Raw genomic sequence first — 18674 nt, 5'->3', positions numbered from 1 at the left:
CTGGGGGTCTCAACATTCAGTGTGTGTTCGTTCAAGGGTTAGTCCTCTGCCTTCCATCTTTCGGGTAAGTCCCTTCCAGATACTCTGATTTACTTCACCAGAGAATGTACGTTCAGTCACTTGTGTTTATGAATAGGGAGCAGAACCCTAATGGCATGAAATTGGGGAGGGACCTTGGATGCTGACTGCTTCTTACACAATCATCTCTCCAACTTTTATCCCCACTTCCAGGGTTAACATAATATAAATCAGTGATTTTTAGTCTGTGTGCGACAAGGATTTTTAAATCATGCAATACCTTACTATTTCGTCAGGGACACTGACCTCTTTTCCCTTAGATTGTTAAATTAAAAAACAACAACAACAAAAACAGTAACAACCAACACAATAGCCTGACTCAAAATTATACCTATTTTTTTTTTTTCAGATCTGCAAAAAAATGTAATCTTTGGTGTCCTACAGAATTTTAATAATTAGTTTATCTGTGCCATGATATGAAAAAGGTTGAAAAATTACCAGTTTAAATTCTTGAGCCCTTTGAATATTATGTGATGTAAATTGGTGAACTCTTGAGATCTGCCACAGAGAATTCCCCATGAAGCTCCAAACCCGTCTTCCTAGGAAGAAAACACAGATCGTATCCTGAACCCCAAAATGTGGTGGATAAAGCCACGTGGCGCCCAGTGGTGGGGGAGAGGGCAGAGGCAGGAGGAGGGAGAAAACCACCCCCAGCCTGCCTTTTTTTACTACCATCCTTAGATTTGGCCTTGGTCTGTTCAGTTACTTTATTTACCCATTTTCCAGCTCCTAAAGTTTTGTTGCTCTTATTTATGTTATTCCTGTTCTTATGGGTAAACATTGTTTTTAATGAAAAAAAAGTTTTTAAAAAGTAGATTACACATATTATGCCATTCCACACCGAATAGTAATTTCTTAATATCATCTATCACCCAGTCTATATTCAGATGTTCCCAGTTGTCTTAAAAATGTTACTGACAACCTTTTGTACAAAGTAGGATCTTACCTATGCTGGCATTGCGTCTGGTTATGTCCCTCAGATCTTTCAATCTCGAACAATCCCTTTTTTACATGGCAATGATTTACTAAAGAGACCAGGTTAATTGTTTCCATGCCTTAAGATTACATAATGGGTGGTGCGTATGCTTCATGTTGCAACAGGAGATACAATATTTGGTTATGCAACCATTGCTAATCCTGAGATCAGGCTTCTGTGTGAAGATGAAATGGACGTACTGTATTTGAGAAGTGACAATGTGATTCCTCCATTTCCTCCCTTGTTTCCATTCTGTTTTGTTATTTTGTATAACACATCTACTTCCTGTTACTTTCACCCTCATAAAATCTCCCCCATCAACTATTTATCAAATGGTTTTACAGCTGAGTTGCTATTTCATTAGAAATTGAAAAATGATTTTCTAATTCTGTCATCCCATCTACATTTATTAACTTGTATTCTTATGTGAAATACAGCTTTCCTCGTCATCTGGAGCTGTTTAGTTTCTGTAATAAATGTTTAATTCTAATTTTTTGCTTTTAATTACCACATTTGGTTAATTTATTAACTACCTTAAGTGGGAACAGATATTTAGTTTTTGGGGTATAATTTAGCAACTCACGAATTTTTGCAAATAAGTTGGGTTCCAGTTAATCACAATAATTACTCTTTTTTTTTGTTTATCCTTACTGGAAGATATTCTTCTATTGATTTTCAGAGAGGTTGTAAGGGATGTGTGTGTGTGGGGGGGGGGGCGTGAGAGAGAGAGAGAGACGTCAATGTCAGAGAAACACTTTGATTGATTGCCTCCCACACCTACCCTGAACTGGCTTGAGCCTGCAACCATGGTATGTGCCCTTGACCAGGAATCAAACCTGTGACCCTTTGGTCCTCGGGCTGACGCTCTAACTGAGCCAAACTGGCTAGGGTAATAATTATTCTTTTTGATTATCAAAATGATCACATCTTTGTCCAATAAGGGACCTGGGTAATGACTTTTTAAAAATTCTCTAGTTTTTAGCAGTTTTGAGAGAAAATAAAGTTAGGTGTGCATCCAGATCATTTTGAAGAAGCTGGTGGCATTGCTTGAAATAACTGGGTTATGCAAAATAATACACTAGAATAATAGGGATTATGGGACAAATAGGGATAAGGCTGACCTAAAAACCTGTGTAAGTTTGTAACTAGAATCCTTTCAGGAGCTTTAGAATCTTAGTAGAAATACTAGAACAGTTAAATTCATAATAAATGAATACTAGAGTATAGATAGGACCTAACTTTAAAAGTTGGTGATGCTAGCCCTGGCCAGCGTGGATCAATTGGTTGGGTGTTGTCCTATGCACCGAAAGGTTGCCAGTTTGATGGCCCGGGTTTCGGGCTCAATTCCTGGTAGGGAGGCAAGGAGAAGGCAGTTGATTGATGTTTCGCTCTCACATAAATATGTCTCTATCTCCCACTCTCCCTTCCTCTTTCTGTAAAACCTGTTTTAAAAAATAAAATAAAAATTGGTAAAGATAGCTTAATGGGAGGGTACAGAAGAATTGAGGTTACTCATTTATGGTGACAGAGGCAAAATACATAATGCAGTAAACACTTTCAAATCAGAGTATGTGGCCAAAATGAGCCAAGAACAAGAATGGGGGATGGGTGTCATGGGAGTCCTGTGTTTCTTGAAATGACTAGTCCAAGTTCTGATGTGTTAGTGTACTTTGCTTTCAACTTCTCTAATTTGGCGCAAAAGCATTAGCTTATAGAGGGAAATTGCTAATAAACCAAATGATTTCTGCATTATATGGAGATTCTTTCCCCATATGATAATTGCTTATGAGTCCACATTATCAAACATGTTCTAGTAAAAGATTGTATCTCTTCTTTTAAAATGTTGAAATAATCTCAAATTTACAGAGAAGTTCCAAGTGTAGTACTTTCCCCCTGAATGGTTTCAGAGTAAGTTGCTAACATGATGCTCCATTACTCACTATTTCTTTAGTATTTCCCACAGCCTAGGATATCCTCCTATATAATCATGGGATAGCCATCAAAATCAAGAAATGAGCATTGGTAAATTACTACCATTTGATTCCCACATAGCTTTAAGTTTTAACAGTTGTCCCAGTAATGTTCTTTATGGCAAAACAATCCAATACAGAAGCACAGGTATTATTTAGTTGTCATGATTCTTTGGTTTCTGTTAGTCAGGAAAAGTTCCTGAATCTTTCTTTGACCTTCTTGACCTTGATAGTTTTGAAGACTATAGGCTAGTTAATTTTGTAGAATGTCCCTTAGTATGGGTATGTCTGATGTTTACTCACAAGGCTATGCATCTTTGGCAGGAATCTATACTAATAATAGAGGAATATGCAAATTGGCCCGGATGCCATCCCATAACAACCGATCAATGGGGCTGAGGCCGTGGCAGAGAGCTTTCAGCACGCCTTCACTGGGGGTCCAAAGGGCTTGGAGAGGAAGGGAGAGCAGATAGGCAGTTAGGGTGATCAGGCCAGGAGGGGAGAGCAGATAGGCAGTTAGGGTGATCAGGCCAGGAGGGGAGAGCAGATAGGCAGTTAGGGTGATCAGGCCAGGAGGGGAGAGCAGATAGGCAGTTAGGGGAATCAGGCTAGGAGGGGAGAGCAGATAGGCAGCTAGGGTGATCAGGCTAGGAGGGGAGAGCAGATAGGCAGCTAGGGTGATCAGGCTAGGAGGGGAGAGCAGATAGGCAGTTAGGGTGATCAGGCTAGGAGGGGAGAGCAGATAGGCAGTTAGGGTGATCAGGCCAGGAGGGGAGAGCAGATAGGCAGTTAGGGTGATCAGGCCAGGAGGGGAGAGCAGATAGGCAGTTGGGATCAGGCCAGCAGGGTAGAGCAGTTAGGCAGTTAGGGCAATCAGGCTGTTAGGGGAGGGAAGTTAGGGGGATCAAGCCAGCAAGGGAGAACAGTTAGGCAGTTAGGGCTATCAGGCCAGGAGGGGAGAGCAGTTAGGGGGATCAGGCTGGCAGGGGAGAGCAGTTAGGCAGTTAGGGCGATCAGGCCAGGAGGGGAGAGCAGTTAGAGCCATCAGGCTGGCAGAGGAGCAGTTAGGGGCACCAGGCAGGCAGGCAGGTGAGCAGTTAGGAGCCAGTGGTTCCAGACTGTGAGAGGGATCCCAGATTGGAGAGGGTGTGAAGGCCGGGTTGAGGACCCGCCCCCCCCGCCCCTACACGAATTTCGTGCACTGAGCCTCTAGTCTATAATAATAACAGTGTAATATGCTAATTAGACCAGACAGCCGAACGTCCTTCTGGATGACCTTCTGGACAAAGCCAAGGCTGCAAGGGCTGAGGCAGGCTGCTGCAGCTGCGAGGGCTGAGCCCCTTGCACTAAATTCATGCATTGGGCCTCTAGTCCTATATAATAAAAGCCTAATATGCAAATCGACTGGACAGCAGAATGACCAGCGGAATGACCGTTTGCTGTGACACGCACTGACCACCAAGGGGCAGATGCTCAATGCAGGAGCTGCCCCCAGCCCTCAGGCCACAGGCCAGCCAAGGCAGGTTCCAGCAGGGACCCCCCGATCGCCCTGCTGGTTGCCCCGCAGAGGAAGGTGACCAGTAGTTGTGGCAGGGGGTGGGGCTGCCGAGCGGATGGCGCCAGGCTGGCCAAGGCGGTGCAAGCCGGGGAGAGGGGCCACTGGTCCCCCCACAGATCGGCCCTGATCACCAGCCAGGCCTAGGAACACTACTGGTGCACCAAGCCTCTAGTATTATATAGTTGATGCTGTGTTCTTCTCACTGTGTCTTCTCAGGTGGCATTTGATTTTGATTTGTCTCATTATTGGTGATATTAACTGGGGTAATTTGATTAAGGTGGTGTCTGTTAGACTTCTTTACTGCAAAGTTTTCTTAATAGTATTTTGTGGTATTTGGAGATTATGTAAATATTCTGTTCCTTATCAAGCTTTGAATTTTTTTTAAAAAAATATATTTTTATTGATTTCAGAGAGGAAGGGAGAGGAAGAGAGAAACATCAGTGATGAGAGAGAATCATTGATTGGCTGCTTCTTGCATGCCCCACACTGGGGATCGAGCCTGCAACCCAGGCATATGTCCCTGACTGGGAATGGAACTGTGATCTCTCAGTTCATAGGTCTAAGCTCAACCACTGAGCCAAGCCGGCTGGGCTGAATTATTTTTATTATGTCAGCATAGGCTACGATTTTATTCAATGTGTTAAAATCCATTACCATCATCAATTGTTTTATTGCACAAATTGACTCAAGTTTGGCCAATAGAGCCCTGGCCTCTGTATCCTTTTGACATAGTCCCATCAATCTTTGAGTTCTTCCAAACTTCCTAGCATGATGAGATGTTTCAGGTTCATCTTGTCCTTTCTCTGCACCAGCTCTGAAATTAAGTTTCCTTAAAGAACTAGAGACCTAGTTCCTTTTGATGGAGAATGGTTTTTAGAAACCAAGATAAATAAATAAACAAGTAAATCTATATTTCTTAATATATCTATTTATATTGAAAACCAATATTGTGCCTGTTGGTATCTCCAGTTCCAATCTAATACAATGAGATTTGTTCTAATTCTTTCCCTTTCTTATGAATAACTTCTTTCTCAGTAGTGAGAAATTAGCTCCCATTAATTTCAACATTTTTGTTTACATGATCAATTTCCCCTATATGTAAGCAATGTCCTTTCTCTGCTGCCACCTGCCCCCTCACCCCACTCTGGCTGTGACACATTACAGTGTGGCACTCCTTCTTCACACTTCTCCCCTTCCTCTAGCTCTTTCTTCCCTTGCTGGGCTCCCTCCTTATGCAGATACCTTCCTTATCCTGTTTGGGATCCAACATTTAAAGATATCCTCCCCACCCAGCTCAGTTCTCTATGGACAATACTCCAACTATTTTTTTTTGCTTGGCCCCAACTAATGGCTATTGAATTGAGTTTTCACAAGGGCAAAACAAGGGCCAAATTATATTTCTAATAATTCTTTACTAAAATACTAGCTTGTTGAAATGTTTTTAAACTCAAATACTTTTTAGTCCGTATGTTTAATTGCTTAGGACCCCCAAACTACATGTTTCTATTATTGGTGTAGACTTTGCTATAAACTTAAGAAATTAGCCTTTTACTCATCTATCACCTTTTGCTTTTTTTAATAGCCCATGACATTTTTAGATACTGTGTATTCTATTGTTGATTCACTGTAATTATAATTATATAACTGATCTGTTCTTTAGTAAAAGGCCATGCTCTGTTATTCACTGAAGTAGTTTAAACAACTTGCTTGCAGTTCATTGAATACCTTGGAAAAACCTTGTATAAAATAATATTTATTTTTTTCTTGAGTCTTAATAGTTTCATGTTTAGTCCCTCTGTTTTATCATTTTACACATTTAGTGTTCTCCTTTCTCTTTGACCTCATATTTTGTACATATGTTCATTGTATCAGTTTATACATGTATATATTTGTATAAATATTATATGTAAATACATATTCTTGTATATTATATTTTCATTGTACCAGTTTATATATTTACATAAATATTATATATACATATATAAATATATATACATATGTTTTCAATGTTTATACAGGATATCCCCCAAAAATGTATACATACTTTAACAGCTGTTAGCTCAATTTTGAAAATGAAATGTATTTTAATAAACACTGCCTTTATAATTATTCAAAGTGTGTATATATTTTTCCCCACAAGACCAAAAGCCAATTGATAGAGGAACATATATCTTTCCATTTAAAATAAATGTATTTTAGAGAGGGAGGAAGGGACACTGACTGGATTGAGCTGGCAACCTGGTATGTGCTCTGACAAGGAATTGAACCTGCCACCTTCTGATGTATCACATTGTTTGCGGGTAGTTTTTATCGCGTGCTAACAGGTGGCACGGGCCATTTTTGCAGTTGAATAGATTGATTACCGTTATACCTGGAAGTACATACATAATTCACCATTGTATGTGTTAGAGACCCAAATTTTGTCCTTTGGAATTCGTATATCTGCATGTTAGCATCCCTTTAGAGCAATAAAAAGTATAAAAATAAACGTATTTATACGTTACCCGCATTCTACCGCTAGTCTATAAAAAACGTATTAATACATGTCCCGCGCTCTACTACCAGTATACGTAAAACGTATAAATACGTTTCCCGCATACAATGTGGTATAAGATGATGCTCCAACCAACTGAGCCACACTGGCCAGGGCTGTCGTTCCATTCTTAAATCTCTAATGCTTCTACCAGTGCCTGGTTTAGGTCCATAATAGGCTTCAATTTATTGACCAGAAACTTTTGTTTGGAGCCTATAGTATGCAACATGGTATTACAATCTTTTTTAAAACGAAGACAAAAACAAATAATTTTTAATTTTTTAGAAGCTGGATAAGAAATCATCTCCATCCACAGGAAGCCTGGATTCTGGAAATGAGTCAAAAGATAAATTATTGAAAGGGGAAAGTGCACTGCAGCGAGTCCAGTGTATCCCTGGCAATGCCAGCTGCTGTGACTGTGGCCTGGCAGACCCACGGTGGGCCAGCATCAACCTGGGCATCACCCTGTGTATCGAGTGTTCTGGAATTCACCGGTGAGTAGGCCTGCCCAGGGTGAGAGACTTCTTTTGGATAAACATACATGTAAATTATCATGTCCCATTAGTTAGAGGGCCTTTTCCACTTGCCTAATTTGACTGCTAGTTTATATCTTTTTACCACTGTAAAGTGGATACAATTCTGGCTTGTGAAGAGCTTTTGAGGACTTTGGTTTACCATTCATTGTATTAAATCAGAAGGTGTATTCCTATTTATATGTGTGTTGAGGGCTTTATTAGAGACTGTCACATTGTAAGAGAAAAGTAATTTGCATAAAAAGCAAATCAAGGTTGATAGTTTCGTATATTAACAAAGTCTTTTCCCACTTAGGAGTCTTGGAGTTCATTTTTCAAAAGTACGTTCTTTAACTTTAGACACATGGGAGCCTGAACTTTTAAAGGTAAAAAAATACTTGCTTTAAAATGTTTCATATTTCCACATAAAAGGAATTTAGAATCTTGGTTTACAAATGTATGAGTTTCTCAATGCTAACAGTGAACTGTGTTGTTTTGGAACATTTCTGTGGCTATTTTGATGAATCTGGTATTTTCATCATGGGTTTTGAAAATTGCGAAGTTTATGTAGCACTCTTAACTCCAAGTCAGTTCACTTTCTAAGGAAACCAGCATTCCTACATTTTTATGCTTTCTCAAAAAATATCATAGGCCCTGTGCCTTAATTTTAATATTTTATAATTAATGTAAATTCTCGATAAAAATATGAGACATATTGCTATAGTAAGCTCCATTATGAATTGGCATATAATGTTGTTTCCATTGGGTTTAGCATAGGACTATTTGCAAATTTACATTTGTCAGGGTAGTAGCCATCAAACCAAGGCATCCTTTTTCCATGTGTGAGGATTCATATCTATGAAAATGTCAAATAATTTTAGATCACATCTGGGTTTCTGATATGACTTACAAAACTCATAAGTTAATACTATACTCCTTTTAATTCCACCCATTTAGTTTAAAGGTTGTAGTATACTTTTCATTTATTTTGTCTGAAAATTGTCTTCTTAATGTGCTTGTGCTTTTATTTCAATCTGTAAATAAATTGGTAATCCTCTCAGCTATGTAAAGTAAAATAAAGGGTGTCCCAAAATTCACGCAAGAAGTAATTTTGATAGAAAACACAGGTTTATAATTAAAAATTATAAACTTTTTATTGATTCATAAAGTATACAGTATAGGGTTATGTATGGAATAGCATATCGGGTAAATGGCCTCCACGGCTTTGGTGGCACATACGCACTCTTTTGTTGAAATTTTCCATGACTGTTTTGCATAAATGTGGCTAAATTTCGATGAGGCTCATTTTCATCTTGATGGCTTGGTTAATCGACAAAATTGTCGCATTTGGGGTTCAGAAAATCCACGAGTGATTGTTGAGAATCAAATGCACCCACAGCGTGTCACTGTTTGGTGCGGATTTTGGGCTGGAGGCATCATCAGACCATTCTTCTTCGAAAATGCGGCTGCTCAGGGATTAACAAAAGAGTGCGTATGTGCCAGCAAAGCCGTGGAGGCCATTTACCCGATATGCTATTCCATACATAACCCTATGCTGTATGCTTTATGAATCAATAAAAAATTTACAATTTTTAATTATAAACCTGTGTTTTCTATCAAAATTACTTATTGCGTGAATTTTGGGACACCCTTTATTTGTGGAATTATGGTATAAACCTCTAAATGAAAGTGATAAATTGACTCCTAAGGTAGAACCCTGTTTACATAGATTTTATTAATTGTTATTAATTCAGAGGTGAAGAAAGTGGGGGAAGAGGGGAAGAAATCTAATTTCTGCATCAACTTTCTGTATAGATACGATCTCAATGGATTCAATTTAGAAAATTTGTTTGAAACACAACTGTGATGCATTAAAAAAAACAAGACAAGCTTTTAAACAAAATATTTTGAAAAATTTTATATGAAGTATAAGAAGAAAATAGTTTACTTCAGTTCTGAGTTATTTAAAACTTTTCCTGTCTGGCCTTAGACTTCTTTTTTCATTTAATTGGCCAGACATTGTGAATAATATACAGGATTGTGCTAGCCATGGTGGAATAGAAAACTAGTAGAAGATGGGAGAGGAGAAACCCTTTCTTGTAGGAGTGGTAATTCTCTAGGAGAGGTATTTTGCTGAAGAATGGCAAATGGTGATATTGCTCTCAGCTCTTGTTTCATTTTGCTTTAGCAGTAAACTTCTTTGTGGGATGAGCAGTTGCAGAATATGCAAAAGGAATTTACTGGCTGTACTTGCTTTAATGACTTTTATAATATTTTAGGAATTTCTAGCTTATTTTTTTTTTTGTTTTTCTGCCAAACAGCTTATGTGTGAGTTGGGCAATGATGTTATAAATCGAGTTTATGAGGCTAAAGTAGAAAAAATGGGAATAAAGAAACCACAACCAGGACAAAGGTACTATTTCAGTTGTCTTAATGTGTTATCTTTTTTTTCCCTAATCAGAAATATAGCTATGATTTTATTTCACCACAATTGATATGTAATACTGTAACAGACTGTTTAGAAGAGATCATTACTGCTTTTGTTAACCCGTTGCTAATTTTTTTTTACTGATCAATCAATTATAGTCTCCAGATAAGAATCTTAAAAATTAAAGTTCTACATAGGAATGTAAAAACTCTTGGCAGTTAAAGTAGACCAAAGTTCCATTTAAAAAGAGATAATCTGTTCATTAATGTATCTAAGGATTAAGTTTCTACTATGTACAATGAATAATTTTACATAGTGAGACTTAAGCAAACATTTGTTAATCACGTGCTTTATACATAGCGTTATGGTGTAGAATTAAAGGTGGCAAGGTAATGGAAAGTACTTAATTGCTGTGTTTGAAATTATACTTCCATTTCTGTATATGGAGGCTCATTTAATAAAGTGGCTAAGAGTGCCTTCAAGATACATAACTTGTTTATTTTTATTGATTTTTAGAGAGGAAGGGAGAGGGAGAGAGAGAGAAACATCAGTAATGAAAGAGTACCATTGATCGGCTACCTCCTGTATGCCCCCTACTGGGGATTGAGTCTGCAACCCAGGCATGTGCCCTTGACCAGAATCGAACCCAGGACCCTTCATTCAGCAGGCTGATGCTGTATCCACTGAGCCAAACTGGCTAGAGCCTTGTTTTGTTTTTTGATGTTGTTTTTAGTCTATGATTACTTTTAGCATTAAAATTTTATTTGTCATAACCCTATGTTGGGGTTTTACATTTGACTAAATTCTTATGTATAACCAATACTGTTTTTTTTATTAAATATATTTTATTGATTTTTTACAGAGAGGAAGGGAGAGGGACAGAGTTAGGAACACAGATAAGAGAGACACATCAATCAGCTGCCTCCTGCTTTTTTGAGTTACTTTAGACCTTGAAATATTCTGTTTTAGCCAAAGACCTAAGCATTTGAAAAATATACAAGAAAAGGTATAGAACAGGCTTGGCATTTATAATCCTACTAGAGGCCCGATGCACAATTTTCGTGTAAGAGTAAGCCTTCCTTCCCCCCGGCTGCAGTCCGTGGAACCCGAGACCCGGACTAGCTTCCCTCTGGCTGCCCACAGGCACTCAGGATCCAGGCTGGCTTCCCTCTGGCCACCCACAGGCACCCAGGACCCGGGCTTCCCTCCAATCTAATTAGCATATTATGCTTTTATTGATGAGAAATCAAAAGTTTAAAATGTGGTATCTTTTCCCCTGTAACTTAGAAATGTTGTGTTTTAAAGTAGTTGTCTTATGAAAAATTATGACTATCAATAGTGATAGTTCAGTATGTGACATTATTGGCGTAAAAACGAAATTAAAGCACAAAGGACTATGTATAGAAATGAATGAGTACAGAAATTAAGAGAAAAAGAATGCCATGTTAATATTTGATTTTTAAGTTAGTTTGTTATTTGTATTTGATTTGAACATGAAATCATAGCTCATTAAATATTTGGAAGAAAAATTTGGCATAATGTCATAAATTCTGTTTTAACTAGTATTACATTTACTGACTTTCTTTGAATTAGTCAATGTATAATGGCTGCTTTTCAGTGTTAGTCATGCTCAGAGACCAGTCAGAACATCATGACATTTTTATGTTTACCAGACAGGAGAAAGAGGCATATATCAAAGCAAAATATGTGGAGAGGAAATTTGTGGATAAATGTGCTATATCATCATCACCTCCTGAGCAGGAAAAAAAGATGATCTCCAAAAGTTGTGAAGAAAAGAGGCTAAGCATTCCTAAATTTGGGCCAGGTGACCAAGTTAGAGCATCTCCCCAAAGTTCAGGTATTACAACTTACTTGCGTATGTAAATATTTTTATACACTGATGTCACTTTCTTAATCTCTGAATTAATAGCCATTGTAGATTTTTAAGTGCTAAAAACCTGTTTTCTTCTACATATTCTAAGGAAAAATTGGATTTCTATGTCTTTAAAACTATTAAATTTAAATAGGTCTTGGTAATTCGATTTCTAGGTAATGTGTATATTCTAAGGAATAAAACTACTTAAAGTGCAAGGGGAGATGGGAATTATAAATCTATCATGGCAGAAAGCCCTAAATATCTGATTAACCACCTAACATCCTTCCTATTTTTCCCTCCTAAATTTTTCCCAATAACGTTTTTTTCCTGCCCTTTTCCCTTCTTATGGCCTGCTTTGTGCTTTGCTAACTTGCATGTCCCCAGTGGTTGCTGTAAATAGCGACGAGGCCAGGCGGGAGTCTCTGTTCTGTCCTGATGAGCTAGATTCACTCTTCTCCTACTTTGATACTTCTTCAAAACTACGTAGTAGTAAGTACTACTCTTGTGGAGCATTCCAAGTCTGTGCCAGTGGTCATTGTGCGGTGTGGCCATTTCTCTAGATGTTACCCATTGTCTCAGAATTACACATTACTTACAGTCATACAATAAATTCTTTTTACTACCCCTTACATATTATGGGCTAATGAGATGTGTTACAACTCTGAAAATAAGTTTATTTTCAGTTTTTGTGCTTGATTCATATTTTGATAAGCTAAGTGCTCAAAAGGATTAAAATTGTATTAAATGTATTCTACTGGTGACGGCTGAGTTCCCATTGATGTATCAGAGTTCATTTTAAAATTTCGTTGTTTGTGGGAGGTTGTTTTCTTAAAGGCATTTTTTTTAACCACTAGCTGATTTTTCTTTAAAACAGTCAAAAGTAATGACAGTGGAATCCAGCAGAGCTCTGATGATGGAAGAGAATCTTTACCCTCTACAGTGTCAGCCAATAGTTTATATGAGCCTGGTGAGTTTTGGTGAAATTCAGTGTTAATTGGTATTATTTGCTGAAAAATATGTGTGTTAAATGCCCAGTCTTGATTAAATAGTTTCTAAAGGAAGTGGTTAGTTTTTTGGAAGAAGGAGTAATACAATCAAATGAAAAGCAGCTATTTCTTTTTATATTTGAAAGTTATCTCCTAGCTGTACATTCTTCTGAACTTCGTGATATATGCTATAAGTGCCTTGTCTTAGAAGTGCCTTTTCTTAAAATTTTTTATTGATTAATTTGAGGAAGGAAGGGAGAGAGAGAGAGAGAGAGAGAGAGAGAGAGAGAGAGAGAGACAGACATAGAGACATTTTTTTGGTTGTTGCTCCACTTATTCATGCATTCATTGGTTGATTCTTATATGTGCCCTCACCGGGATCAAACTCACAACCTTGGCATATTGGGACAACACTCTAACCAACTGAGCTACCATTCAGGGCTAGCTAAGGATAACTTTTAATTCACATGGACTGTATGTCTTATTACTCTTTTCTTTCTTCGTGGCATTTTTTTCTTATCAGGAGGAAGATACCAGCAACTCCCTCCCTTTAGATTTCTTGTGCTTTACTGACCTGTACTTTACTCCGATAGTCCCTCCTTCATATTTAGTGATTTGGGTATTGCAGAGTACTCAGGGTAGTAAATGTTCTTCACATTATGTGAATTGCTTATGCTGCAAATTGTGATGGTATTGGATTATCCTAGGAGTAAAGTAAGGTGTTATCTGGTAGTAAAATTCTTTAGGGATTCTTACCGCCTCTTTTGCGTGTTTAAGTCCAGGCTTACAGGAATATACCTAATATTAATCTAATACAGAGTAATTAACCTACTTATTGGATGCTGGCAAGAACACAAAAGGCTGACATATTAATTGATATGTTTATAAGACAGGTTGACTGGGGAATGATTAGTCTATTGGAAATAAAATATCTTTGTGAAATCAGCTCATTTTGTTAAATTAGTCATTTCTTATGCCACAACTTTCACATTGTGATACAGTTAAGAGTTCATTTAAACAATTGTGGCAAATTATACATAATGTAAAATTTATCTTAAACATATTAAAGTGTACAGTTCAGTGGCATTAAGTCTTTTTTAAAATACTAGTGGCCCGGTACATGAATTCATGCACATTGAAAGAAAATTAATTAGAAGAAATATTTTAATATTGCTATTTGCCCTTTCTCTATAATAGAAGTGTCAACCAAATTCATGATTGACAATGACAGATTGAAACACATGCCTGTGATTGGTGCCAGCGAGAGCTTTATATGTATTACACATGCACGAGTCAACTTAGCCTTTTATAGATATAGAATAAACTTGCTTAATTAGACCTGCTTTCTAATTTAGCTAAACTTTTTCCAGCCCAGTGAAGCATCCCAACTTCTCTTTCAGGTAATTGTCAGCAACACAGCAGTAAATGTCAACATGAAGCAGATTATTATTGTAGATCATTCAGGGAGAACAAAGGGTAAAATATTTAACTGCAGCAGTGTTTGACTATATTCTGCACAGTGAGAAAACCTGAAGTCATTTTCAAGTTCCACCATTTCTTACTTCTTTTCAGTAGGGTCAAGTTTCTAAGCTTTATAAATCTCCGTTTTCTGGCTAATGAAAAGAAAATAGGATTCCACCGAGTCTCCTGTCTACCTACTCCAGGACTTCTGTGAGGATCAAATGAGATGAGGCATGGGAAAACGCTTCACAGACATTTGGTTAAAGTGTAAAATATTTGCACCTGGCTATAAAGCAAGTTGCGTTCCTGGGCTGAAGAAACTCCAAGGAGGCTAGTCACAAGGGAGAGGAAGCCGGGCATTGCTACGTGATGTCATTACCCAGCGCCCACAGCGACCATATCCAAGCTGGGGTGGGCTGTGGGCCACATTTTGCGCCTAGGGGTCACAGCAGCGTCGGCTGCAGTTTCGTGCGCTGTTGCTCCGGGGTGGTGGCGAGGCCTGTGTCCCACGTGCAGGAAGCCGAGTGTTGCTTTGTGGGTGCCAGGTTCATTGTGCCATTTCTCTGTAAATGGCCAGTGCGTGTCACGGCAGTTCCTGTATTGAGTGTCTGCTCCCTGGTGGTCAGTACGCGTCATAGCTACCAGTTGGACAGACAGTTATCATATTAGCCTTTTATATATAGATAGATATTTTTATTGATTTCAGAGGGGAAAGGAGAGGGAGATAGAAATATCAATGATGAGAGTCATTGATCAGCATTAAGTCTTACCCTTTGCAGTCCAATGTTATTTTTGGAATTCAAACAGTCTGGTCCAAATTAATTGATGGGATTGAATGTTGAACTTTTTAATGTTCTTATTGCTCAACGTTGGACTTGCTCCTAGCACCTGGTCTGTTGAGTCAGCCTCGAAGTTGGACCGAAAAGGGTTAATTCACATTGATATGAATCACTGTCACTACTATTCATCCACAGAACTCATCTTACAAAACTAAAACGCTGTGCCTATGAAATAATAACTTCCCATTATTTCCTACCTCAAGATCTAGTTTTTAATGATGTGTTTGTGTTTGCTTTTCAGAGGGAGAAAGGCAAGATTCTTCTGTGTTTATTGACTCTCAACATCTTAATCCAGGACTCCAGCTTTATAGGGCTTCATATGAAAAAAATCTTCCTAAAATGGCTGAGGCTTTGGCTCATGGTGCAGATGTGAACTGGGCTAATTCAGAGGAAAACAAAGCAACACCACTTATTCAGGCTGTATTAGGGGTATGCATTTGTACCTTGAGGTTTTCAGTAGTAGTTAAACATGTAAAAGCACAATTCATTTGAAACATGGCCTTAGAATTATTTTTTGTTTTAAGAGATGGGTTGGAAAATCGAAGAAGCTAGTAGTGATTCTGGGCATCACTTTGATTGTGTGAACTTGATTTGTTTTCTCCTTAATGGAAGAGAATTCTGGTCATGAAAGTGTGTTTTGCTAGATTGCAAACTGCAAATTGAATCATTATTAGAAGTAGTTCTTGGGAAGAAATAATGTAATTTATCATTTTTCTGCTTTTGCTGGGGGGTATTTTCTCTTTAGAGGAGAATGAAATAAAAAGACTATTAGAATAAAGTAAACACTGTTTTTAATGGAAAAATTTTGTTTTTTGTACATTGTTTTCTTCTTTCCTCTAAGGGCTCTTTGGTGACGTGCGAGTTTCTCCTGCAGAATGGTGCTAATGTAAACCAAAGAGATGTGCAAGGGCGGGGACCACTGCACCATGCCACCGTCTTGGGGCACACCGGGTAAGCTGTAGTGCTTACATATTTAAATAGGTTTTACTTGAAAAATTACTTTGAAATAATGTTTTGCTTTAAGAGATGGGTTGGAAAATAGAAGGAGCTAGTAGTGATTTCTGAGAATCACTTTATGTAAACTCAGTTTTTTTTTTTCTTTAAAAAATTTTAAAATTGATTTTTGAGAGAGAGAGGGAAAGAGAGTGAGAAAGATATTGAGATTTATTTATTGTTCCACTTATTTATACATTCATTGGTTGATTGTTGTATGTGCCCTGACTAGGGATCGAACCTGCAACCTTGGATTATCGGGACAATGCTCTAACAAACTGAGCTACCAGGCCAGGGCTATCAAAATTTTTTTTTTCTTAATGGAAGAGAATTCTGGTAATGAAAGTAATGTGTTTTGCTAGATCACGAACTTTTTCTCAGATTAAGGCCATTAGGTAGAGTTTGTAAAATTACACTTTCCTGTAACTTAAATTGTCATGATGGAATTTGAAATTTAAAAAATCTCAATTAAAAAAAAACTGTTACTTTTCAGATAAGAAAATTCCAAAACTTACTTTGAAATTCATTTGTCATCTATATCGATTAATTTCAGTATTTAAAACAGTAAAATGATGGTGATTTTTGTCAGACAACTTTAAGTCTGTGTGTGTATTTAAGCACGTAGATATACATTATGTACATAACAAACACATTTTGGGGGAACTTTGTAACTTTGGGCATTTTAGTTTTCCCACAGGGCATCCAAAATCAAATTTTAAGGTAAATTTTTAGTCTGTGCTATTGATATTGCAACTTCTGGAGCAATATTTAGACTCACAAAACAGTAATGCCATGAAAACATATTTTCTATTAGAGTGCACAAATGAAGTCAGATTGTTAGCCTTATTTGAAAAGTTTGTGAATGGGTGATTGTTCTTTAATCATTTCAAAGATAACCAATTCTTTTAAAAAAATGTTTTTATTGATTTTCAAAGAGGAAGGGAAAGGGGGGGAGAGAGAGAAATATCAAGGATGAGATAGAATCATCGATCCACTGCCTATTGCACCCCCACCCCTACTGGGGATGGGTATGTACCTCGACTGGGAATCGAACCATGAGTTGACATTAAACCATTTTGAGCCACACTGGCCGGGCCTATCCAATTCTTATTACCTTGACAAGCAAACTGTTCTTTTTTCTGTTTATAGTATCTTCTATTATTTGTTTATGTTCCCTCTGTCAGTAAAGAGATTCAGTTCAATAACTTCATCATAAAAACTTTTCTATACTTAGAAATGGTAGCATTTAATTCTTTGTATTTCATTCTTTGTATTTTCTTCTTAAACAATCATACTTCTTCCCATTTTACGTCATAGACTCCATTTATTCATTTCATATTTTTTTCATTTTTATCAATTTCTTCAAGTTACAATATTTGTGAAGTATAGTGGGAGGATTACTTCCCACTCTGCTATTGTATTATATTATGACCAGAGGCCCGATGCACAAAATTTGTGGAAGAGTAGGACTTCCTTTCCCCGGCTGCCGGCACCGGCTTCCCTCTGGCACCCGGGACCCAGGTTTCCCTCGAAGCCCCAGCTTTGTCCAGAAGGTTGTCCAGAAGGACGTCTGGTCTAATTAGCATATTACGCTTTTATTTTTATAGAAGATGTTAACATTGCCTTGGCTTCCTTCTTTCCCAAATTGATTGAGTTTTGTTTTAACTTTGTATGTATCTGTGTACATCTTTTTATGATATTCTTTGAGGGTAGGGACCATAATTTACAATCCTACTGTACTATATAGTACCAGGTTAAATAGACTTGTAAAATGCTGATTATGGTAAATTTTTATTCTTAGAGTCAGTGTTCAAAAAGAGTGTTGGAAGTCATTTGTAGAATGAATAAGAATTTACTAAACAAAATATTATTTCTTTAAGTTAGGTAGTGCTTTTTATTTTTTAAGGTAAATACTAATTTCTTTCTTATTGACTTTATCTCAAAAATGCTATTTGCTTAAAAAGGCAGGTTTGTTTATTCCTAAAACGAGGTGCCAATCAACACGCCACTGATGAAGAAGGGAAAGACCCGTTAACTATAGCTGTGGAAGCAGCCAATGCTGATATAGTGACCTTGTAAGTGTGTTTTTACTTCATTATTTCCCATACACTATAGGACTTGGGTGGGGTTTCCTTTGTAGGTATGAACTTTAAACTTGGCCAGTTATTTACTATATACCATATACTTCTCTAAGTACAATAAATGTATTAAGCACTTTACTAAGTGATCTTGGTTTTCACAACCCTGTGAGGAAGATGTTATTATTATTAACCTCATTTTATAAGGAAATCAAGCCACAGATAATTTGAAAAACTAGTAAGTGGTAGTGCTGAAATTTGAAACCAAGAATTCTGGCCTTAAAACCCATGTTCTTAGCCACCTCTGTTATCCTTCATGACCAATAGAAACAGAAAACCAGTGATTTCTATAAAATGGATTCTTTAACTCTTAGTATATATTGGGA

General features: G+C 37.5%; 1 protein-coding gene across 2 annotated transcripts in view; it reads left to right on the top strand.

Moving 5' to 3' along the window:
• Nucleotides 1–18674, top strand: part of ACAP2 (ArfGAP with coiled-coil, ankyrin repeat and PH domains 2) — a 146305-nt gene that overhangs the window by 115106 nt on the left and 12525 nt on the right. Inside the window, exons 11-19 of one of the 2 annotated variants that reach the window (XM_059687446.1) lie at nucleotides 7401–7609; nucleotides 7944–8013; nucleotides 9949–10040; nucleotides 11729–11913; nucleotides 12316–12420; nucleotides 12806–12898; nucleotides 15459–15646; nucleotides 16059–16168; nucleotides 18175–18285. In XM_059687446.1, coding sequence (XP_059543429.1) covers nucleotides 7401–7609; nucleotides 7944–8013; nucleotides 9949–10040; nucleotides 11729–11913; nucleotides 12316–12420; nucleotides 12806–12898; nucleotides 15459–15646; nucleotides 16059–16168; nucleotides 18175–18285 — 1163 coding nt within the window. The remainder of the gene's footprint in view (nucleotides 1–7400; nucleotides 7610–7943; nucleotides 8014–9948; nucleotides 10041–11728; nucleotides 11914–12315; nucleotides 12421–12805; nucleotides 12899–15458; nucleotides 15647–16058; nucleotides 16169–18174; nucleotides 18286–18674) is intronic. The other variant, XM_059687445.1, reaches the window with a different exon arrangement.

The sequence above is a fragment of the Myotis daubentonii genome, chromosome 3 (assembly GCF_963259705.1).
Source record: "Myotis daubentonii chromosome 3, mMyoDau2.1, whole genome shotgun sequence".
NCBI lineage: Eukaryota > Metazoa > Chordata > Mammalia > Chiroptera > Vespertilionidae > Myotis > Myotis daubentonii.
Note: the sequence above shows the minus strand (reverse complement) of the source record. Positions and strands in the feature narration are given on the sequence as shown.